The sequence below is a fragment of the Chlamydotis macqueenii genome, chromosome 2, assembly GCF_036417535.1.
Source record: "Chlamydotis macqueenii isolate bChlMac1 chromosome 2, bChlMac1.mat, whole genome shotgun sequence".
NCBI classification, from domain to species: Eukaryota; Metazoa; Chordata; class Aves; order Otidiformes; family Otididae; genus Chlamydotis; species Chlamydotis macqueenii.
This window is the reverse complement of record NC_141557.1, coordinates 123,680,669-123,705,821: the sequence shown is the minus strand read 5'-3', so window position 1 is coordinate 123,705,821 and position 25,153 is coordinate 123,680,669. Positions and strand designations below refer to the sequence as shown.

The following is a 25,153-nucleotide window of genomic DNA, read 5'->3' as shown; positions in this document are numbered from 1 at the left end:
CTTTCAGTGTATGCAGTCAAATTTCAGTCTTGAACAAAACTTTTGTCAAAAAAATGAATTTTAACTTAGTAGACATTTAACTCTGTGCCTCACTCCATTCACTTAGGAAAGAAAAATGTGCTTAATCAATCCAGATAGAGTCAATCTATGGGCAGCTATAAATCTATTTGCTCAGTTGGATGTAAACTGAATGCTTTTATGATTGGAAACAGGAAAGATCAAAATGTTAGACTTTGTGGGCAAAACTGTTACCCAGTTTAGAGTCTTAAGTTTTAGGTATTAATAACTAGAATATTCTGTTTTAAAAAAAAAATACTACAGCTTGTCAGTAACTGCTCTCATTTACTTTTTTTTCCCCCCTCTTTAACTTCTAAGGGACTTGAAGTATTTTGCACAGAAAATGATCTATGTTCTGACATCTACTTGAAATTCTACAACTATCAAGATCGAGATGAGCTCTATTTCCTTATTGCAACATATATAGGTTTGCAGTATTTATTTATTAATGGAGTCTGTAGTCCCTTGTGAAAGAAAGTTTGTCTGGGTTTTGCTCTCTTGATTCGTGGGAAGAATGAGAATAATAAACAGATGTATTAGCCCTATAAATTTTTTATAAAAGTAAACAAAGTTCAGAATGAATGTTGTGAAGTTGCGTATATTCTGTTTGTGCTTGAAGAGCTGAGTGTGAAAGCTGAGATAGCAATATCAAAGTGAAACTAATTATTTTTATTTGCAACTTGATATGTACTTGTTTTTTAAAAAACAAAACAAACCTCCCCCCAAAAACCAACAGAACAACACCCCCCCCAAAAAGGGTGAAAACATAAAAACAAATTAAACAAAAAAAAACCCCACAGAACACTTTATCTTCAAAGCAAGGAGTAGATAAGATCCACTTAGCTAAACTGTGTTTTGTTGAAAGAATGTAAACTGACTTGTGGGTGGATGCCCCTGGCCCCCAGTTAAGTCCAAGTAAAAATCCTATTAAGAAGGTTCCTGTAACGGATGGATTTCCAGTGCACGCACAAATATCTGAACTTTCTTCACTCTTAGAAGTAGTTAATGAAAATTACCATTCTAAGCCAGTTAAATTCTGATTTCTATTAAATCTAGAAGATTCATAGAATCGTAGTGTGGTTTGAGTTGGAAGAGATCTTTAAAGGTCATCTAGTCCACCCTGCCTGCAATGAGCAGGGACACTTTCAGCTAGATCAGAGCCCTGTCCAGCCTGACCTTGAATGCTTCCAGGGATGGGGCATCTACCACCTCTCTGGGCAATTTGTTCCAGTGTTCCACCACCCTCCTTGTAAAAAAATTTTCTTGCTTATGTCTAGTCTAAATCTACCCTCTTTTAGTTTAAAACCATTACCCCTTGTCCTATCACTACAGGCCCCGCTAAGAAGTTTGTTCCCCCTTTAAGTACTGAAAGTCCACAATAAAGTCTCCCTGGAGCTGTCTCTTCTCCAGGCTGAACATCCCCTAACTCTCTCAGCCTTTCTTCACAGGAGAGGTGCTCCAGTCCTTTGATTATTTTCATGGCCCTTGTCTGGACTTGCTCCTTATGTTGGGGGCTCCAGAGCTGGACACAGTACTCCAGGTGGAGTGTCACCAGAGTGGAATGGAGGGGAAGAATCACTTCCCTCAACCTGCTGGCCACTCTTCTTTTGATGCAGCCCAAGATGCAGTTGGCCTTCTGGGGTGCAAGCACGCATTCTCAGCACGTGTCCAGTTTTTCATCCTCCAGTACTCTCAAGTCCTTCTTGGCAGGGCTGCTCTCAGTCCCGTCATCCCCAAGTGTGTGTTGATACTAAGGGTTGCCTGGACCCAGGTGCAGGATGTTGCACTTATTGAACCTCATGAGGGTCACATGGGCCCACTTCCTGAGGTTGTCGAGATCCCTCTGGATGGCATCCTGTCCCTCAGGCACGTCAACCACATCACTCAGATTGATGTCATCTATAAACTTACTGGAGATGCACTTGGTCCTACTGTCTATGTCATTGATGAAGATACTAAGCAGTACTGGTCCCAATACAGATCCCTGAGGGACACCACTTGTCACCAGTCTCCATCAGGACATTGAGCTGTTGACTGCTACCTTCTGGATGTGACCATCCAACCAATTCCTCATCCACCAAACAGTCCACCCATCAAACTAATATCTCTACAATTTAAAGAGAAGGATGTTGTGGGAGACCGTGTCAAATTTTTTGCAGAAGTCCAGATAGGCATGATCTATACCTTTTCCCTTGTCCACTGATTTAGCCACTCCGTCATAGAAGGCTGCTAGGTTGGTCAGGCAGAACTTGCTCTTGGTGAAGCCATGCTAGCTGTCCTCCATGTGCCTTAGCATAGCTTCTAGGAGGTTCTTTTCTATGATCTTCCCAGGCCCAGAAGTGAGGCTGACGGATCGGCAGTTCCCAGGGTTCTCCTCTCTACCCTTTTTAAAAATTAGTGTAATGTTTCCATTTTTCCAGTCACCAGGGACTTCACCTGACTGACATGACTTTTCAGATATCATGGAGAAGGGCTTGGCAACTACATCAGACAATTCCCTCAGGACTCTGGAATGCATCTCATCAGGTCCCATAGACTTATGTACATTCAGGGTCCTCAGGTGGTCACAAACCTGATCTTCTCTTACAGTGGGAGGGACTTTGCTCCCCCAGTCCCCATCTTGTGGTCCATCCACTTGAGAGGTGTGGGAAGAGAGGTTGCCGGTGGAGACTTAGACAAAAAAAAGTTGTTGAGTACCTCAGCGTTCTCCTTGTCTTTTGTTAGCAGTTTGCCTGTCTTGCTCATCATCGGTGGTACACTTTATTTAACCTTCCTTTTCTGGCTGACATACCTGTAGAAGCCTTTCTTATTAGTCTTTGCATCCCTTGCCAAGTTCAGCTCCAGCTGCACCTCGGCCTTCCTAACCCCATCCCTACACAACCGGGCAGTGTCCCTATACGTTTTACTTTTCCCAGGATACCTGTCCCTGCTTGCACTGCCTGTGCTTTTCCTTCTTGGCCTTTAGCTTGACCAGCAGGTCTCCACTCAGCCATGCAGATCTCTTGTCTTCTTTTCCTGATTTCTTACACCTGAGGATCAAGAGCTCTTAGACTCTGTGGAAAGCATCCTTAAAGATCTGTCAGCTTTGTTCTGCTCCATTGTCCCTAAGGGCAGTTTCCCAGGGGGTCCTATTGACTAACTCCTTGAAGAGCTGGAAGTTAGCTTTCCTAAAATTCAGGGTCCTGACTTTACCCTTCACCTGACCCATAATCCCTCAGATCTGTGAACTCCACCAGTGCACCATCACTGCAGCCCAGGCTGCCTCCAATCTTGATGTTACCAATTAGCTCACTTGTGTTGGTGACCATCAGGTCCAGTATCGCATCCCCTCTGGTAGGGCTGTCTGTTACCTGGCTTAAGAGGTTATCCTCAAAGTATTTCAGGAGTCTTATGGATTGCCTACAGCTCACTGTGCTACTTTTCCAGTAGATGTTGGGGTGATTGAAGTGTCCCACCAGGATGAGAGCCTGCGAGCATGGTACTTCCTATAGCTGGAGAAAGAAGGCTTCATCAATAGGCTCCCCTTGAGCAGGCAGCCTGTAGTAGACACCAGCCACAAAGCTCTTTCCCATCCATTGTTTCTTTGTTTGGTTTCAGCACTCTTCCTGTGTGGTTTGGTTTTTTTCTGTTGTTGAATGCAATTTAGGCCTGTTTGAACACATCTCAAAAAATGTATGAAGTATGGTAGCTATTGAAACATGAAGTTACCACTTAATTCTGACTTGTTCTTTTAAACAACTATGCCCTTAATTATTTTATAGTACCTTGCATAATGTTAATAACAGTGTAATTTGGGGGTGGAACTCCAAACTTCAAAACTCTTACTGTTTTCTTTTATTTCAGAAAATCATATTACAGAGCATACAGCTGAAAGTTACATGTTGCAATGGCAACGAGGACATATATCAAATTACCAGTATCTTCTTCATCTCAACAATCTGGCTGATAGAAGCTGCAATGATCTCTCCCAGTATCCTGTGTTTCCCTGGATCATAGCAGACTACTCTAGTTCAGTATTAGGTATGTGTATCTGAAAAGACATATGTATGATGCATGTTAGTGCATCATGTCCAACCTGAAATGTCTCGAGGGGTTTTATACTGTGTAAAGTTCATGGTATGTCAAAATGAACCTGCCACTAGTGATCTTAGATGTCTTCTTGTGCGCTTACCCTTTCTCTGGGGTTTAGTCGACAAAATACCTCACCTTTTTCTGTTAAATATTTCACTCTTCACATGCAGAGTATATACCAAGCATCTGCTTGGTCACTTTGAAAATCTGCATTAGTCACCATTCAAATGCTTCCTGTGATTCTAATATATGCAAAGAACCAGTAAAATGGCTTTTTATGGAATAAGTTGGATGCATTGAAATGTATGGAATGCAGATGTTCTTTCACTGTTGTGCCTAAGCAGCCTCCTTGATTAAGGGTCTTGGTGGAATTTGTCTTGGAAGCTTGTCCTTTTGAGGATTGTGTCCCTCTACAATGAGTAGAGTAGGTGAATCTCATGGCATTCATCAGCACCTGCTGATTGCTTGGTGGAACTTAACTGTAGCCTGACAGAATAGTTAATGAGCAGAAAAAAGATGATACCAGCTGTTTTGTGCCTCAGGTAGCAGGACCTGTATTGACTAGGTGATGTTAGTTAGAAGAGCTGTCACATTTATGTAACTACTGGCTCGTAAGCAAGAGGTATGAGGTTACATCTGCTTGGAGGGGAGAAGATGAGTAGCCATCTATAGTAAGACTTTATTCTTTTGCAGTTAGGAAGCAGAGAAAATTACTGGAGGAGTTATATGTTGGTTTTTGTTTTGTTGCTGTTTGGGGTTTTTTGTTTGTTTTGTTTATTAATATTGATTAGAGTACATTCCTGTCTAGTAGAATCAATGCATGGAGTCTGTGTTTTTTAGATCTGACAAAGCCTGAAACATTCCGTGACCTTAGTAAACCAATTGGTGCCCTGAATAAGGAAAGGCTGGATAGATTACTGGTATGTATATCTTTGGTTTTGTGTACTAGAGATTTCTGGGCCTTGTACATGTTGGTAATAAAAGGAGCTTTGTCAAGCAAACTTTGGGAATTATGTAGATATCTAAAACTAACTATAAACCTTATCAGAAGCAAACTGACCTATGAACGTACTGCATTTATTTTCAGCTTGATTTCATCAGCGCTGATTTTCAGTACTAATTTAAAATTACTTGAATCTGTTTTTTCTCTCTTACTACTGTTTCATACGTATCTGCTTTTAAATGTTTTACTCACTTTTAAAATAAAATCCCCAAATCAATTTATCTTTTGTAACTGCATTTGTATAGCAGGCACTGAAATACTTTAAACATATATGGAAATATAAAACTTCAAGACCGATGGATTTAAATGCATAATGTAAAATATGTGTATGAATTAAAAAAGACAAAGTAGTAGAAATCTTAAGTATTTCCATTTAAGAAAAATGTTGAATTTGAGGGAGAGTACTTCAAAGGGAGGAAATCTCGATCCATGGAGATAAGAGCACCAACTTGAAATTTCCACATACAGATAATAGTGCACAAACTTTTTCCATTTCTTAAAGTAGGCAGGCTCTCTTTTCATAAGCAGTCAAACACATAGTTACAGTCTTAGGAGGTCCTCAGTTTCTTGGCTTTTCTGTATAAAATCATTGTCTCCTATGTAAGTTAATTATTCCAAAATAAGATCTTATAGCAGCCTTCCAATACCTAAAGGGGGCCTACAGGAAAGATGAGGAAAAACTCTTCAGTCGGGCCTGTTGCTGTAGGATGAAGGGTAATGGTTTTAAAATATAGGGAGTTAGATTCAGATTAGATATTAGGAAAAAATTTTTTACAATGAGGGTGGTAGGACAGTGGAACAAGTTGCCCAAAGAGATGGTGGTTGCCCCATCTCTGGAAACATTTGAGGTCAGGTTGGATGGGGCTTTGAGCAACCTCATCTAGTTGAAGATGTCCCTGCTCCTTCCAGGGGTCTTGGAACTATTCTATGATTCCATGAATTTACAGAACATAACTATATTTAACGTTTTGGAACCTTTATTAGTTCTTAATGAAACATTAGCAAAAAAGAAAAATATTGCCAGACTACCTGCATTATATTGACAAAAAAGACCAAATATTTCAAAATCATAAAGCTTCCTAATGTCATACGGTTGTGAAGGGTAAGAACATGATCAATAATATGCTTTCCATAACAGTAAATAAAGTTTTCTTTCTAAGATCTGTTTCCTTAAACTGTTAGCTGCCTCATACTTACTGCAGTAAAAGTCATTTTATTTAGATTATGATAGGTGTTGTAGTTTAGCCCCTCTTGGGACCAAGCTATGCAGTCTGTTGCTCATTCCTCCCGCCCTCCGGAGGAATAGGGAAGGATAACAAAAAGACTCGAGGTTTGAGATAAGGACAGGGAGAGATCGTTGAAGTTACCATTATGGCCAAAACAGACTTGACTTGGGGAAAACTATTTGTTTATTATTAAAACCAAAGCAGGATAATGAGGAAGAGTACAAAACCAACTTCCCCCTCACTCCTCTCTCTTCCCGTCCTTAACTTCATTTCAATTATCTCTACCTCCTTCCTCCCCCTCTGAGTGGCACAGGGGGGAACAGGGAAGGGGGGGGTTATGGTCAGTTCATCACTTGTTGCTTTATGCCGCTCCTTCCTCCTGGGGGAAGAACTCCTCACATTCCTCCCGTGCTCCAACATGGAGTCCCACCCACAGGCTGCAGTCCTTCACCAGCTGCTCCGGCATGGGTCATTTTTCCATGAGATGCAGTCCCTCAGGAGCTGGCTGTCCCAGCATGGGCCCTCCATGGGCCACAGCCTCCTTCAGGCATCCGCTTGCCCCAGCGTGGGGTCCTCCATGGGCTGCAGGGGAATCTCTGCTCCTCCGTGGGCCTCCATGGGCTGCAGGGGGACAGCCTGCTCCACCATGGGCTGCACCACGGGCTGCAGAGGAATCTGTGCTGGGAGCAACGTTACTCCTCCCCCTCCTTCTTCACTGATCTTGGCATCTGCAGCCGTTCCTCTCACAGAAAATTCTTCACAATCGGCAGGCAGATGCCTCTCAGGTTCTCATCACATCATCCATCTTGTCTCCTCTCCACTTCTTGCAGCCGGGCTGAGCTAAGTCGGGCCCAGTCAGCTGCCCAGCGGGAGGCCAGAGGGTGAGGCCTGCAAGGCCCATGAGGCTCGTGCCTCCCCCTCTCTGCTTCTGCTTCTGGGTCTTCGCATCTCTTTTTTTTTGTTTGTTTGGTATTTTTTTTTGTTGTTTAATTATTTTTCCCCTTCTTAAATACATTATCACAGAGGCGTTATCAGGGAACGTTCACTCGGCCCTGGCCAGTGGTGGGTCTGCCCTAGACCTGGCTGAGTCCACCAGACAATGGGGAAGCTTTTGGCAGCTTCTTGCAGAAGCTGCCACTGTAGCCCCCTCCACTAAATAAAACCAGCACAATAGATTTTTAGGGATAATAGGAGTTTAAGACAGGAAGGAATCCTTCAGGTTGAATTAAATCAATATGTTCTTCCATTTTCTCATTAAACTTCATGTGGAAAAGGAAGTCTGTGTTGGCACTCCTTTGAAGTTGAGTCACTGTAGTTAAATGTGAAAGTGAAAGAAGAAAAAAGGCTGAAAACTTGATAATTCTAGATAAGTTATGACAAATTTTTCACTCTATTGATTTACTGATCTGATTAAAGCTGCTAAGTTGTTAGAATTTAGAGTTTGTTTTATCATTATAAAAAAAAAATTGAAGGGTAGTCCTAATCTTTGTCTTAAAAAAAAAAAAAAAAAATTGTGAGTATGTGTTCAATATTGAAGGAAAGCAGGAGTGCTGGTTTTAAACAGAACTCTCTTTCTTCTTCATATGTTTCAGACACGGTATCAGGAAATGCCACAGCCTAAGTTCATGTATGGGAGCCATTATTCATCTCCGGGTTATGTTTTGTTTTATCTTGTTAGAGTTGGTAAGACAGCTTTTACATACTCTGAGCAGACAGTTACCTCCAAAGGGGACAAGGTTTGGAGCAAGCTGATTTTTTCTTTTTTTTTTTTTTTTTTTCTTTCTTTCTTTCTTTCTCCTTAGCTCCAGAATACATGCTCTGTCTGCAGAATGGAAAGTTTGATCATGCTGACAGAATGTTCAACAGGTTTGTTTACATTTTTTTCTAGAACTAGGTTGGTTTTCGTTTTCAAATATGCATCAAGGGAGTACAAAGCCTTAAAAAAATACATATATATATATTTTAACAAATGTGTGATTGATATGTGTTATCTAGTCTTGCAGAAACCTGGAAAAACTGTTTGGATGGTGCAACAGATTTCAAAGAGGTAAACGACTGGAGAATGGTTCAAGTCCTCCTTGGTATCTGTGCTAAGCTTTCTGTTCTTAGATGTCTCCTGTAGATTTCAGAGTTTTGAGGTGGGGTGTGTTTGGTTGGTTTTTTGTTTTGCTGTTTGTGGATTTTCATTGTGCAGGGGTTTTTTAAGGCTGTTGACTGCATTTTATTAATCCTTTAACATTTATAACTTCTTCCTTCTCTGTAATTCTGTGATTACTTGTCTGTGTCTGCTTTCTGGCTTTTAGTTTAACAGACATGTCCTTATGAATGTTATTGGAGTAAGTGGAAAATACCAGAGTGGATTAAGATGCAATTTTATTTATCATCTGCTGGAATCTTATAAGGATTTGGCTGTATTGCAACAGTACATCTTGAGAGGTTAAACTATAGAAGTTTTATATTAGTTTTTGAGTGTTATAGAAACCATAGCTTGTTGAATATGTCGAGGATGATTAGCTGTCAGATAGTGGGTGCTGTTAAATAATGTTTCTTCGATAAAGGAGTTTAGTATAGTGATACTTTGAAAACAAAAATAAAGTCTATAGTTAATGGTTAGCTATGGTGGTCTTTAAATAATTGACTTAACCTCTGAAACTTTTGTCATCATTCTAGTTTTATTCTATATTTTTGTCTTGATTCTTACCTGATGTCTTAAAAATTAGAAGGTAACTATGCAATGAGAGTTCTGAAGATAGTCTTAGATATCGTGGATTCATATGTCATACATTACATGTTAAAAATATTTATGCCACTCTGAATTTAGCTAAGAGAATTGCCTTGTAGGTAGTCAAGAAGCGTAAAAGTATTTGGAAGGATAGTGGAAAGAACTTTCCAGTGCTTCCTTACTGACAGAGAAGACAGCCTGGAAAATATACCACCCGACTTCAGGGCTTGACATATGAAACTTGATAACTTTCAGTTTTTACTGATTGTATTTTACTTACTAAGAGATCAAAGCTAAGCTAATCTCAAAAATTCTTTTCTTCCAGTTGATTCCAGAATTTTATGAAAATGATTCTAGTTTTCTAGTAAACAGTTTGAAGTTGGACTTGGGAAAAAGGCAGGGTGGAAAAATGGTTGAAGACGTAGAGCTTCCCCCTTGGGCATCAGGTAATAATAGTTGAACTTCTTGTGTTAGGAATTAATTCAAGATTACCTGGATTCCTAGGATGGTGGTTCTTATCTCAAAAATGTCCGTTCTGTTTTCTTCTGAAGGAATTTTTGCTTTAAAATATTGATATAATTAATAGCTACATTTAATTTTGTAGCAAATTTGAGATTTTATGTGGGCTGTTGGGAGTTGGGTGGTTTTGGTTTCATTGGTTTTTGAAGAAGCAAGAGCAAGAGAGATGGATACCAATACTGAATGGGATGTATTATCCTTTAATTAACCTTTCTCTTGCCAGGTCCTGATGACTTTCTTCAGAAGAGCCAGGAGGCTTTAGAAAGTCAGTATGTATCAGAACATCTTCATGAATGGATTGACATTATATTTGGCTACAAGCAGAAAGGAAGTGAAGCAATTGCAGCTCACAATGGTAAATATTCAGTTTCTAGAAACAGCAAAAAAAAAAAAAGGGGGTGCTTTAGTTAGGCAGGAGTGGTAAATAACAGCATATCTGTTTTAAGCGTTCATATCTTTGCTTTGAATGCTTGATCCTTAAAGGAAATGCAGTTGTTTGTTACTGGAAATAGTGTCTTCTCTAGTAAAATCCATTCCCTTCGTGGTGATTTGCATCTTTGAAGATGTTGCCAAGAAGCAACAGCATTCTACAGCGTTGCTGTTATTTGCTTGCAGAGCACAGTGTGGCAATGCAGTATGGAATTAGTGTTTCCCAGTTAAAAATGGGAGTCTGTAGGACCTCCACACAAACACATATTTAATTTTCCTACACTGTAATTGCAGTGTGACAATTTCAATGCAATTTTTCCCCCCTCTTCCTGAGAGAATTGGCAAGGTAAAGAAAGGGCTAATGGGCTATAGCTCTTTAGGAGCAAGAATGAAGGAAAAAGTGTGCAGGTGACTAGGTTTGTCCTTGCATACATACGTACTACTGCAGTAGTGTATATACTTTTTACTGTACGTGAAAGTTTCACTGTTTGCAATCTTATTCTAAGCATGGATGCAGCCATTGTAAATGCTTACAAAAGGGGATGTTGTTATGTGATTGTTGGTGTGTTTCATTTATCTAGACCTAATAATAATACCAATGATTTACTTATTCAGCAGTCTGATATTTAGCTATTTATGTTACTACCCAATAAGGAAATGTCCTCTTGGTAAAGGAAGATTAGCAGATCAGATTTTTAGGGTGTTTATTCCAGAAGCCCTGATCCTTTTGAAGGATTACAAGTAAAAGCCGATGTTGAGATAGTTTACACTTAGCACGATAGAGTAAGTTTTAAAAATAAAACCTTCTGCTCCCAATTAAACTCAATCCTTATCTCAAATTCCTCGAGCCCCACGTTGGGCGCCAAAATAACTGTCGTAGTTCAACCCCGATCAGGACCAGACTACGCAGTCTCTCTCTCGCTCCCCCCACCCTCCGAGAGAATAGGGGGAGATGATATAAGGAAAAACGGCTCTAGGCTTGAGATAAGGACAGGGAGAAATCCTTAAAGTTACCGTCACGGGCAAAACAGACTCAACTTGGGGAAAACTGTTCATTTATTACTACAAACAGCAGGATAATGAGACAGAGAACAAGATAACCTCCCCCTACCCCTCCCTCTTCCTGAGCTTAACATTATCTCTACTACCTTCCCCTCCCGAGCGGCATAGGGGGGAAGAGGGAATGGGGGATGCAGTCAGTTCATCATACGTTGTTTTACGCCGCTGCTTCATGTTTGGGGGAAGAACTCCTCACATTCCTCCCCTGCTCCAGCGTGGGGTCCCTCCCACGGGCCACAGTCCTTCGTGGAACTGCTCTGGCATGGGTCATCTCTTCCACGGGTGCAGTCCCTCTAGAACAGCTGTCCCAGCGGGCCCTCCACAGGCCACAGCTGCCTTCAGGCATCCACCTCCCCTGGTACGGGGTCCTTCACGGGCTCCAAGTGGATCTCTGCTCCTCCATGGACCTCCATGGGCTGCAGGGGGACAACCTGCTCCACCATGGTCGTCACCACAGGCTGCAGGGGAATCTTGGCCAGGAGCTGCATTACTCCTCCCCCTCCTTCTGAACTGACCTTGGCGTCTGCAGCCGTTCCTCACAACAGGCTGGTAGATGTCTCTCAGGATCTTTTTTTACATCTTATTCACTTCTCATCTCCTCTCCACTTCTTGCAGCCGGGCTGGACCGAGTCGGGCCCAGTCGGCTGCCTGGCGAGAGGCCAGAGGGTGAGGCCTGCAAGGCCCATGAGGCCTGCGCCTCCCCCTCTGCGCCTCTGCCCCCGCTCAGCTTCTTCACATCTTCTCTTCTCTCTCTTTTTTTTTCTGTTTTCCCATTCTTAAATACGTTATCGCAGAGGTGTTATCATGAGACATTCTGCTACCAATCGGCTCAGCCTTGGCCAGCAGTGGGTCCGCCCTAGGCCCGGCCAAGTCCACTGAACAAAGGGGAGCGACTTCTAGCAGTTTCCTACAGAAGCTACCACCGTAGCCCCCCCCCACTAACAAAACCACGACACCTTCCTACAACAATGGGGAGGGAAGGAATGTGCAGCTCTTCATTTTGGTAGTCAGTGCTTTCTACTTCCAGGATAAGATAGTATGATTTGTTTTGTGCAGAGTTTTTTTTGTTGGTTTTTTTTTTATTTTTGTTGTTGTTGGGCTTTTTTAATATGCTTCCCCACATGGCCTTAAATCATGATTGGTTATATTTTAGGTTTGCAGGATTTGTCATCCAGTCATACTGTGGCCATAGGTATCAATTACAGTGTGCCAGAGGCTTTGAATGTGGTAAATAATATCCAAATTATGGCACCTATCTTTTTACCTCTCAAATGAGAGCACTTCTTATACACAATGTGCTTCTGCTGCTACAACGTGGATTTTTATTAATGTAATGAATTGCAGACACTTGAGTAGATAAGAGACAGAAGAGACTTGTGTATGAATGAAGTTAGGTCAAAAGATTAAGTACATATTCTTATGCAGAGGCCCCAGAGTAGTTCACTATGTAACTGCTGTCCTTATAGCAAATGAACAGGTGAACAGGCAAACCTTTATGATCATTCTTTACTACATTTTGTTACCTGTCTAGAAAATAACTAGAGATCCAGTTATGCAACTGTGGTTTTTTTCTATATTCGGGGGAGTGGGGAAAGGGATTTCACGAAGCTTAAATAAATCATCCTTCCTTTATGAAAGAACTGATTTCTTCTTAAATTTTCTCTGAGTCTCTTAGGAATCCTAAACTTTTTAAAGTAAGAAACTCAAGATTAAAACACAAGATCTCAAACTCTATAACCTGCTGAAATATGACCAAGTTGAGTGAAAAATACAACTATATCTACATTATACAAATAAACTTTTTTTTTTTCCCCTCAGTGTTTCACCCATTAACTTATGAAGGAGGAGTGGATTTAAACAGGTAATTAACAATAATCCAAATGTTTTTGTTAAAGCAGTCAGATAAATTTCTCAGTATCCCTCCAAGTTCTCTGCTGGCTGTAAAAGTGCTCCACACGTGAATGGTGTAGCTCTTATGTTTTATACTCAGAAATATGCAGAGAACCAGCATCAAGTTCTCAGTTTTAGCATGCATTAGAATATTGTTACTTGAACACTACTTAAGTCTGGCTTTTGTGAAATTGCTTTTTTTTGTTTTAATTGAAGAGCATATTGTCATTGTACATAAGCAAAATTCTTATGCTCTCGTATGACTGTCTCTCACATCTGTGGTACGTTAGTTCTGTAATGCTGTAGTAACTGCATATGCAGGCCCATGCTTTCAGGGGAAAGGGGGAGGGGGGGGGAAGTACTTGCCTACTTGGCTTAATTAAATATCTTATTTTTCTAAAGTATTATGGACCCCAATGAAAAAGTAGCTCTGCTGACACAAATCTTGGAGTTTGGACAGACGCCAAAACAGCTGTTTACAACTCCTCATCCTCGAAGGATAGTACCGAAGTTGAAAAGCTTGTCTCGAACATCTAGTCACAGTGTTTCCATAACTGAGTCTCCAGGTAAATGTTTAATAGATAAACTGATGATGTAACGGATTTGTAATTTTGAGAAGTTCTGTATCTTTCTCCCACAGGATCTCATTATACAACTCTCTTGGCCACTTTCCCTGTAAGGTAACTCAAAAGGAATCCATGAACTAACTGTTAAACAAAAACTAGCAAGATCAGTTTCAAATTTGAAAATACAGGCATTCTCCTCTGGGACTGTTCAGCTTCTGCTGTTGAAGCTGTTGGAGGGCTATCATCCCTGGCCTTTCATGGTACTTCAAAACAAGCTGACACAACAGCAGCTTCAGTGACCGTATCTACAGGCATTGTAAATGATGTAAAGCCTTTTTCAGTTTTTCAATGGGAATCTCTTTGGGGAGATCATTTGGCTTGGTCTAAGTAACCCCTAATAACTTAAGTTAAGCATCCAATTTTTTTTTCCTTTTCCATGACTTGAATTAAAATCTGTAAAGAAATTACTTTGTTTTCCCTACATACTGTAGGGATTGTGTTGATTGAATAACTTTATTCAAGAAAAGGACATATAATGCCATCACAGGCTTCTGCGCAATGTGGAATTTACACCATTTCTCTGAAACTAAGATGCTGTGGTCCTCATCTTATTTATAGTGGTCTAACTATAAATTGGACTGAATGTTCAGACCAGTTACTGCACTGAAAGGTTTTTCTCAGTTAATTGTCTTCAATTCACTTACCATTTGATGGCTTTCATTTTTAAGCTGAGAAGTGAAGATCAGACGTGAATATGAATGCTGCTTAACATGGCAACCTGTAGCATCCAAATGGCAAGAGTGGCTTTGAAAGTTGTATACAGTGATAATATTGTTAATATGTGTTAAATAGATGTGGTGGTATGCTGCCTAAGTAATTAATTCACAGATCACAGGGTTTGGCCTTTTTATAGTAATTGACATCTAACTGTTTCAATTCTGTTGTGTTTTATCCCCAGCAGTCCAGTGAAATGATGTTGTGACATTCCTAACAGAATAATAAAAGCTCATGCTGTATTCATAGAATCCCAGAATGGTTAGGGTTGGAAGGGACCTTTAGAGGCCATCTAGTCCAACTGCCCTGCAAGGAGCAGGGACATCTCCAACCAGATCAGGTTGCTCAGAGTCCTGTCCAACCTGGCCTTGAATGTTTCCAGGGATGGGGCATCAACCACCTCCCTGGGCAGCCTGTTCCAGTGTTCTACCACCCTCATTGTAAAAAAAAATTTTCTAATGTCTAATCTGAATCTACCCCCCCTCTAGTTTAAAACCATTACACCTGGTCCTATTACAACATTGTAGCAGTAGATGGCTTTCCTGGTACTTTTCCGTTTCAAACGCTCTTGACATCTCAGTGTTACACCAAAACATCTCTGCAGAAAAGTTATTGTGGTGATTTTTTGGTGTGGGGTTTTTTGTTGTTGTTGTGTTGTGTTGTTTTGGTTTGGTTTTTTTCCATTTTGGTAATGTATTCTGTAAATTTTCAGTTTAAAAGCCCTGATTTTGGGAAAAAAAAATCATATTTGAGAAAAATCATATTTTTGACTCTATAAGCTTATGCAGTCGGGAAGAGGCTTGGAAAAAAGTTGGTGATTTTGTCACTCTCTGCATTAGCAAAAAAATTCTTATTCCTGGAGCTCTGCGTGATTTCTGTACTTTCATATTTATGTTTGCAACTTCAGCTACCTAGTTATTTGAAATCTATCTTTTTCTTTTCTATTTGTGATGAAACTTTATTGTAGCATTTTATTGCAGTTTCTCCAAATGAAGAATCATTTGAAGATTTGACAGAAGAAAGTATAACACTTGCTTGGAACAATATTGCCAAACTAAAATTAGATGAGCAATATAAAATTCACAAAGAGTAGGTACTATTCTTTTTTTTTCACAGTCAAAGTTGTTCCATGTAATTGGGAGGAGGAGTATTTGTGTGTCAATCTGAATGATGGGTTAGGGTTTAAGGTGAATACTTTTCTTTGTGAGACCATTCATTGATTTGATTACACAAAATGAGTTTGAGTATATGATGGGTTATCACTCCAGAAAAAATATTTTGTCAGCTTGATATTTTTTTGTTTGTTCCTTATACAGATCTAGAGCTGAGTTCATTGTCATGTTAGTACCCAAAGAAGATACTGATTACCCTTCTCTGAAACTGTAATAGCAGAAGCTAGATAAAGACTGCAATTTATTTATTTGTTTATAAGCCCAGGAGGACCTAACTTCATCTCATTTGATTTGAAAGGTTAAACCGCTTAAGTTCAGCTACTGTACACCTTGAGCTGCTGCTCTATGAACAGCTTGTCAAGTCTCCAGCTATAGCTTTTTAGATAATCCAGGTACCAAACTGCCATTCTGATGGATTCCTAGGGAGCCATGAGTCAGCACGGGCACTTTAGGTGAACTTTGAAAACACCTAACAATGAACAGCAGCAGCTATATTTTAAAGAACAGATTTTCCTTTGGCCCCATCCCTTGTCCCAGTGGCTGGACTAGTATGAGCATTTATTACTACCTTGAGTGTAGCTACTTTCTTGGTGACTGTAAGCCAATCTAGGAAAAAAAAACATTCTCTTGTCCAGAAAACAAGGTAATGTTTGTAGTGAGAAAGGGCCTATGTTACTAGATTGTTAGGGTTAGAGAAATCTTGATCCTGAAAACAGACTTGAATTTCAGCCTCTGATTCTTTTTCTTTTTTTTCTGATGACTGCTGAGAAAAAAATAGAAGCAGTTCTCTATGACAAAATTTTGACTGTGCAGAATGCTCTGTGCTTCCTAACAACTGACTCCCTGACATAAGCTATACGTCTAAATTCCTATACTTTGGCAACTTTTGACATTGGCAACTTTGCCAGTGTCAAATTTAAGGAGAAAAGGCAGGCAAGTTCTGATTCCTGACACTTAAGGTACCCAGTATCTGCTTGTAGGCAGGTTCCTGACTCTCTTTGTAGCTTATCGCCAGTTGTAAAGACTGAATGTGAAACTCTTTATCCTCTCACATGGGTATGTCCTTTCTGTGGACGCTGAAATTCTTGCAGAATAATATGGGGAACCTGTACTGGTGTTTCATATATTGTATCAAGGTATATTTTTGTCTCTAGGCATATAACACACCACTGTAGTGCTTTTAATCTTCTTGAATGTCTTAGCTCTTACAGAGATCAAATAACAGATTTCCACTATAGACAATTTACAGCCTGGTGTTTAAGTTTCAAAACCGATGAAATCACTGATAAACTTATTTGTATTAAACAGGGCAATTACTGGAATAGCAGTCACTTGCAATGGGTCTTCTGTTTTCACTACATCCCAGGGTAAGTATTATTGCAGAGGTATTTACTAGAACGTGCAGTGTAAATACAGGTTAATGTTTTATGAACAAAATAGCGTGAAACTGAAATGTAGTTTAGATTGAATCCCATTAATATCTTCACTGAGAGCAAAATGAAGACAACATTAAATGGGGTATTTCTGGAATCAGTGAGTTCTGTTTGTTTTTTTTTTTTTTAAAGTCATGAAAGGAGCAGCCCTAATCTTTGCCAAATGCGATATTCTTGTTTTCACTTCATGCTCGATTCCTTTTTACTGTTTGAGGTAATCTCAGTATTCATATGTGAAGGCTACTTCTGTTTGGCTTTTGGATTGTCACCTTTGCAAGTCACCTATTACAGAAATTAAGTTACATATATGTTTCCTGTAACTAAATAGCTTACATGAATTTGTTTAAGTTTTAGACCGCTTTGACTCAAGGATTTGAATATTATCTGTATCTAGGCTTTGGAAGGTGGTAATTTCTCTCTTTAGATACCAGAGTTCTCTTAAAGTTTGATGGACATGGGGGAGTCCATCTGTAACTGATGCAAAACAGGCTAGTTCCAGGCTCAAGTCACAAGCTTTATAACGTGTTTCTCAGACTATGAGAAAGCTGTACGTGCTTTTCATAGTAAGGTATTTGAATATTCAAACAGGAGCAAAATTACTAGCTTCCATAACATAAACCAGTCCTTTTACCTTCTGTCTATTTTGTCTGTTATCCACAGATTCAACTCTGAAGATGTTTTCCAAAGAATCAAAAACAATCCAGAGAAGTGTGTCCTTTTCAAACATGGTAAGTTGCTGTCAAAATGAAAACAAGATCATTGGGAATCTTCTGAAAGCTACTCAGAGAAATGGCTCTTAGCATACATCAATGCCTCTTTTCTTCTCCTGCCTACTCAATTGTATCGTGTTTGAATAATTTAGCAGAGTGAATTGAGATTCTGTCAGGCCTCCAGGGAGACAGAGTGCATTCTGCCAACATGGGAAGGGAGCATTAAATGGTTGCACTTTACTGCTATGCTAGCTCTGTTCTGAGTTGCCCTGCTGTCTAGGGAAGGGCTTGCGGTGGACAAAAATAGTCTGGCATAAACAGAGGAACCTTCCTGAACAATCTTGAACTGCCACTGGGACCGGAATCATAAAGCTTAAATTCTCCCCATGTGCTCACATCCAGCATTGCCTTACTGCTCCCAAGTGTTTGAAGGCTGTGAGTCAGCCAGCAGAGGAAAACCAAGCACAGGAAGTTGAATCTATGCTGGGTGAATTTGAGCCATCCTTCCTCAATGAGCTGTGATCTCGGCAATCTCTGAACAACATTTTTCCCCTGCTCTGAGAACAGCACTTGGAAAGATTCTGTATTTGATTTTCTGTGCTTGAGCACCGTGGCCAGACCTGCGTCATAGAGATTCACTCCCAATTGTCATGTTCAGAGTCCTTTACTGAGGCAAGACACTAGGATGTATCAGCGCTCTCTGTACCCTCACCTCTAGGGAGAACAAGAAGGCAAATGGGTTGCCCAGACAGAAGCCATAGCATGCTCTAACGGGTCCCCAGGTAAGCTGCAGGATCAAGACCCTCTGGCCTGCCCTGGCATATGCTAGCAGGTGAATCTGGATACAGCAATTCCTAATGCTTTAGCCAAGGCAAACTTAGGAATGTTGTTTTGTGGCACTGTAAAAAGGGAGCTGTGTGCTGAATCCTAGAGCAAAAGTCAGTTTTTCATTAGGAGGCCTTGTATACTTTTTTTTTTAATTATTCTCCTCTCTGTAGTTGTAATTCTGATCTGTTGCAGCAATGCTAGAAGCAGTAGTCTTTACAGTCCAGCAGCTTACTGTTTTTTAGAACAGATCTAAAACATGAGAGGTAGTGATCAGCACTAGGCTGATTTTTTTTTTTCTTTTTTCTTGCTGCTTTCAGAGATGATGATGTAACTGAGCTGCTGTCTGTAAAGAATGTTTCTTGTTGAGAATTATATAGTTACGTTTGTTGTTTGAAAGAACTGAGCTGATAAGTAGCTGTCATGGAGAACAAACATCAAATGAAACCTTCCTTTTTAGTTTCTGTTAGCCGTTTGCATCTAGAATTGACAGAAGCTTACAAGATGAAGAGCTGACCCAGTTTCTCCTGAGTGAGGGAATACATACAGTGTCCTTGAAATACCAGCATTTTGAAAAAGGGGATTCATCAGTTCTGCATGTGCTTCTGAACTTCAGTGTTACCTTTATATTTACCAGGGATTAAGTATTCTTGCTGTTCAGTGTCCAGCCTATAAGGTTTTTCTTGATTAGTGTTCATATAACACCTGTATGTTGTGTGTATAGATTAAAATGCTTCTTGTTTTCCAAAAGCATGTTAATATACTTCTATTTGATTTGGGGTAAGAAATTGAACATTATTACTTTTTCTTTTTTTTTTTTTTTTTTTTTTTTTTTCTTTTTATTACAGGCTTTGTCATCTTGCCTTTGTCATCTCCTGCCTTGCCAGGAGATACCACTGTCATAAGTTCTTCATGGGACAATCAAATGTGTGTATTTACTTCCTATTGAATTACATTGAGTTCCTTGGTCACTATGTTTATAGTTTTAGAGAATTATATAAAAATTCATTGTTATGCAGTGTCTATATTTCTACTTTTTCTTCAGTAGATTTCTGTTAGAAAATGTAGAAGCAAAGTTACTTTTGTCTTTTTGGAAAAAAAGTTTAAGTTTTCTGAAAATGTAATTCTTTTATAACCTTTTCCTCTTAGATATTTTTATTCAATTGCATTTGGAAGACAGCAAGATGTCTTAATAGGACATGATGATGCAGTCAGTAAGATCTGTTGGCGTGATGGGCGTTTGTACTCTGCATCTTGGGATTCCACTGTGAAGGTTTGTATATCAGGGCCACAAAGAGGATCAGAGGGCTGGAGCATCTCTCCTATGAGGACAGGCTGAGAGAGCTAGGCCTGTTCACTCCGAAGTCTCCAGGGCCACTTTATAGCAGCCTTCCAGCACCTAAATGGGGCTTATAGGAAAGACAGGGAGAAATTCTAAAGTAGGGCCTGTTGTGATAGGACGAGGGGTAATGGTTTTAAAATAGAAGGAGGTAGATTCAGATTAGACATTAAGAAAAAAATTTTTACAATGAGGGTGGTGGAACACTGGTGCAGGTTGCCCAGAGAGGTGGTTGATGCCTCATCTCTGGAAACATTCAAGGCCAGGTTGGACGGGACTCTGAGCAACCTGATCTGGTTGGAGATGTCCCTGGTCCTTGCAGGGGGGTTGGACTAGATGGCCTTTGAAGGTCCCTTACAACCCTAACTGTTCTATGGTTAGATGATTCTATGTAGGTTTTTTATACTTCAACAACTATTAATAGCTAGCAGTTTGTAATATTCAGCCAGCCAAAAACTTTGCAGTTTTTGTGCAGGTACTGGTTGTACTAGAATAAAAACTTAGCTAGTATCACAGTAAGTTTATTTCTAGCTTTATCTCCACTGTGTTTCAAAGCTGCAGTTGTACTTTAAAGACATTTCATCATTTCAAACTTACTCTCAATGTGGGGGTTTTGGTGGCAAACTGTATTTGTTGGAGGAACTGGCATGTTTTGTAACCTTGACTAGTGATTTTGTTTGCTGAGTGGAATAGGCTTCTAAAATGTTTATGCTCTTCATCTGAGTGGACCAGGAACTTGCTAATCTAAAGAGCATGCCTACAGTTAGGTGGAAAGATAATTTGGAAGTTAGAGACAGGAGAGAATTTCGCAAAGCCTTCTGTGTATGGCTTTTTGGTAAGTATACATTCAGTGCGCTGATGGACCCATATTTAGGTAGGCTTCTGTAAGCTGTCTGGAATCAGCAGTCATGTTTAATACATGGCTCTGCTTAGGGTAAACGAGTTTGGGTGCCGTTTGTCCTTGCTGTATTCTGCCACGTAGGCAAGACCTACAGTTAACACGAGCAGCCCTCCTTGTAATGTGAGAATTCAGTACAAGAACTCATCCAGAGTTACACTAATGCTTCCTTGAGCAAACTTAATATCTGTGTTGTAGGTGTGGCACTGTGTTCCTGGAGAGACCTTGAGCAATAAAAAACACCACTTTGAACTGCTTGCAGAGTTAGAACACGACGTTAGTGTAAGTACATGGGTAGAGATACAGTATCTCAGAATATTAAAATTACTTGCTTATTAAAACCAAAGTCAAGATCTAGTGGTAAAGCACAAGGATTGGGTTAGGGAGCTGAGAAGGGTGTGTTGTTTTGGGAAGTGGGTGTCTGTAGGGGTTTTTTGTTTAGTTTGGGGTTTTTTTTGTCTGATGTGTCCCCTGCTTACTTGATTGAAAGGTCCGCTTCTGGGGACTGAACAGTATCAACAGCGGTTTCTTCATTTGTCTTGCTCAGCTTGTATGCACAAAGTTACAGCTTCTTCTTAATGTATATTTGCCAAAGGCAAGCAAATGAAAAAGAATTCATCTGAGTTATTTACCATGCTAAAAATATATTAGTGAATTTCACTGTAAATATATAAACACATTGTGTGCAGTGAATCATAAATTAACAGGTCCCAACATAGGCAGATACTGAAACAGTTCCGATAACATCTAAGAACTATACCCAAGAGAATTGGAAACAACTGACGACTAGGAAGGTCTTTAAAAGTAAAGAAGAATGTTACCCTAAAGGGTAAGGTCTTGCATTTAGATTGAGAGTATGGGTACTAAAAGGAGTCTGAAATGTCAATTTGCATTTCTGATTCTGCAAAGAAAAATAATTTCAAAATAACATCAAAGGGACCTAGCTTTTACTTTTTGTAGGAAGGATTTTTAATAATTGTACTTAATTAAGGAGGTTGCAGAATTAAACCTAAAAGCTTTTTGTAAATAAAATATCATCTTACACATAATGGGCTTGCTTTGTGTATTTTTAAAACCTGTCTCAAGATGGCTCACGTGAAAGAATAGGAAAATCATGGGTTGTTTAACTTCCTAGGTAAATATAATCAACCTTAACGCTGCAAATACTGTACTAGCATCTGGAACCAAAGACGGTACCATTAGCGTTTGGGATGTTACTACAGCAACAGTGCTGCACCAGTTGCCGTGTCATTCTGGGACTGTGTTTGATGCTGCTTTTAGTCCTGGTATGTTGGATTTCAGTTTTTAGTATGTACCGTTGGGATTTTCAAAGGGAATTCTATTCCTGATATCATGTAATATACTCTTGTTATTGGAATTCCTACTTTAAGGGAGGTGGTGAGATTATAATGAGTTTATTAATTGTACACAAGGCCATACTAGACTGTAGACCAGTGGTCTAGACTCTAAGCCAGTTTTGTTTATCAGTGCTTGGCTAGAGACTTAGTTTACAGTGAATGATCTACAGTTTACAGTGAATCAGTAGGTCAGGCAATGTCACATCCAACGCGCTGTATCGCATACTGCTTTGGTGACTAGCACTGAATGTCTGAATGTGCTTTGTTGTTGTTGTTTCCGTTTCCTGTCTTCTTTTGCACAGACAGCAGACATCTACTCAGCACAGGAGAGGACTGCTGTTTTAAAGTAATAGATGTACAAACTGGAATGCTTATCTCTTCTGTAACCACTGATGAGCCACAGAGGTAATTCTGAGAACTTACAGATTAGGAAGCTGCGTAACCAGTTAGGTAACTGTGGAGATACTTGGTGGTTGGTGACAGCAGAATGGAAAGGGCAGTAATACCGGTAACTGTCTTTTATTGAATTGCTTTTCAAAGTGCAAAGGCTGACATTATAGCATGTTGCATACATTATGGTCAAGCTTTCCAAACTGGAACAAAATCAAATGAGTATCTAAGTAAATAACTCACATTTTTTCAACAACTTTAACTTCCGTAAAAGATAATGAGAGCTGTAGCTAAGCAGCTCTTCCAGCAGCTGAGCTACTGAAATTTTTTAAAAAGTAGACAGTTCTCTTACTTGATTCATCTGTCAATAATCTTGAATTTTTTTTAATATGTGTGGTTTTTTTGCAATGCTTCCTTTTTGTTTTGGTAATCTAAGAAAAAAATTGGCTATTATAATTAGAGTGATCACTTTTTTTCACAAACTAAAATGCATACAGCTCTATATGGTTTATCAGGTAAATGGGTGGAATGCTTGCTTAGTTACTGGAGTAAAAATACAGCAGCCATACACGGAGTACGCTTGTCGGTTTCTTGTGTGTGTATACCTAAATACACATGTATGTGCATGTGTATATTTTTTCTTCTATTTTATTTCCCTGAAAGTCCTCGTTGCACATCAAGTGATTGTTCCAGGAACATGAAGTGACAGAAGTGAAAGTGGTGGTTCCTGAGAGCAGTTGGGGTACCATACACGTGTACAGCTGACTGGGTCCTCTTCTGTTGCAGGAATAAGTTTCATCGGTCTGGCTGGGTCTAGGGCAGTCAGAGAAGCAAGTCTTGGACATGACCCTTTAAAATAATTTAGGAATAACCTTTCCAGAAGTATTGTGTTAAAGGGTAGAGTTTCCTTCAGTTTCGTACCTCCATTTTCAATTCTTTTTTGGCTCAGCCAGTTTGGAAGTGGTTGGCTGTCATTATAGAAAAGCTTGAAGTGAACTGATTTCAGACTTACTTGCAGATGCTTCAAATGGGATGGAAATACCATCTTATCGGGAAGTCAGTCTGGTGAATTACTGATCTGGGACCTTCTTGGAGGAAAAGTAACTGAAAGAATCAAAGGACATAGAGGTATGCCTGAACTATTCCTATTCTCAGATTGAATGGAAGATTCCTACTTTCCAGCTCTGTTAGTATTGAAAAGTTTGAGAGTCTTCTGCTCTGTCAGTGGGCTGTTCTTGATGTTTTTGTTATCTGAAACACCAGAACTAAAAGTAGGTCCACATGAGCCAGGCACAGTACTAGGGGGTCCACATGTCCATTTAATAACGATGGAGGAATATTGCTGTTTACAAGACTGACAAAAAGTAAATTACTTTGGATTTTTCTAATTCACAAAACATCACAAAAGTCAACATTTTTCTACCTCATACCCCTAATAAAGTGTGGTATAGACTGCACTGTATACTTTGTCAGAGTTGGTCCAGACCGTGAGTCTAACAACAAATTAAGTAAGTTCACTAGAGAAATTGTTTTGGATGTGGATTTATAGGCTTCTTAAATGTATAGTATTCAGTACATTGGCAACCAGGATTTGTGAAGGCAAAAAACTATCTCCATTTTATTTATTTTGGTTTTTAACGCTGCCTTCACGGGACAGTTATTTCAAACCTTCTCTTTGCTTGTATGCAGGAACTTGACCTGTATAGTGATCATTCTTTAGCTAGGGGAATCTTTAGAAGTGGGCTTCTAAATATATACTAGATGTGAATACACTTTTTATATAAGTCTAAATGCCAGAGTGAAAAAATCTCACTTTCCAGAGAAACCTCCTTCCCCTGTACCTGTGAATTCTTTAGCCAGGGTGCCATCCCCATTCTACACTGCCACTGACACTGTCCCTCTATTACCCGAAGTCAACTGAGGCAATGTAGCACGAGATCATTACTGTGAATAAGAAAGAACAGCCACGTAGCAGCCTGCTACAATTCTTCTTAGCGTTTGTGGTGTCAATGTAATCCAAAGTAACGATCAGATGATCCTAAACTCTCTTAAAAAGATCTGTCCCGTCATCTCAGTTCCACTTGTATTTGCATTTGGATTTACTTGTTTGTTTGTTTTTCCCCCAGGTGCCCTCACCTCCATGTGGATGAATGAACAGTGCAACAGTGTTATTACAGGAGGGGAAGACAAACAAATAATGTTCTGGAAACTGCAATATTAAGTGCCTTTCCCTCCAGACATTTAAATGAACTCTTATTTTAAGCCAAACCTTTTAAAGGAACTGAACTGTGTGCAGTGATGGCTGCTGAAGTTCAACCAGAGAGGAAGCTTTGTTCAACTACAACTTTGTACGTTACGGTGACTTCACTGAGAGCTCTTAACTTCCATAGTGTGTGTGTTTGTTTTTCATGGACTATCATACTGAAAATGCTTGTCTAAGATGATATCTGAGATGAAATTAAAGACCTATTTTTCTGTAATTAAAGAGCTCTTAACTGGCAGTCATTGTTTGATTTACATAGAATACATCATAGGATCCTGCTTGAACTGATTGCAAAAAAGCATTTGCATTCTTGGCTGAAGAAGGCTTTAATGATAGTTGCAACGTAATGCCATGTCTCATGACATAATGTATGCACCTCTTGTGCAGTCAACCTCTCTTCCTAGTGAAGATGCGTACAATGGTAAATTAAATACTACTTCAAAAACTTG

The 25,153-nt window shown here is 39.8% G+C and overlaps 1 protein-coding gene across 1 annotated transcript in view; it reads left to right on the top strand.

The window, feature by feature from the left end:
* Positions 1–24,942, top strand: part of NSMAF (neutral sphingomyelinase activation associated factor) — a 45,115-nt gene extending 20,173 nt beyond the window's left edge. Inside the window, 21 exon segments of the mRNA XM_086740849.1 lie at positions 376–484; positions 3,901–4,077; positions 4,969–5,048; positions 7,950–8,040; positions 8,160–8,223; positions 8,353–8,404; positions 9,405–9,525; positions 9,822–9,953; positions 12,905–12,947; positions 13,379–13,542; positions 15,297–15,405; positions 16,797–16,855; positions 17,582–17,649; positions 19,305–19,331; positions 19,334–19,383; positions 19,606–19,729; positions 20,892–20,975; positions 21,829–21,979; positions 22,354–22,456; positions 23,460–23,569; positions 24,568–24,942. Of these exon segments, the coding sequence (XP_086596975.1) occupies positions 376–484; positions 3,901–4,077; positions 4,969–5,048; positions 7,950–8,040; positions 8,160–8,223; positions 8,353–8,404; positions 9,405–9,525; positions 9,822–9,953; positions 12,905–12,947; positions 13,379–13,542; positions 15,297–15,405; positions 16,797–16,855; positions 17,582–17,649; positions 19,305–19,331; positions 19,334–19,383; positions 19,606–19,729; positions 20,892–20,975; positions 21,829–21,979; positions 22,354–22,456; positions 23,460–23,569; positions 24,568–24,662 (2,013 nt within the window). The 3' untranslated portion in view covers positions 24,663–24,942.
* The last annotated feature ends 211 nt before the right edge of the window (positions 24,943–25,153 follow it).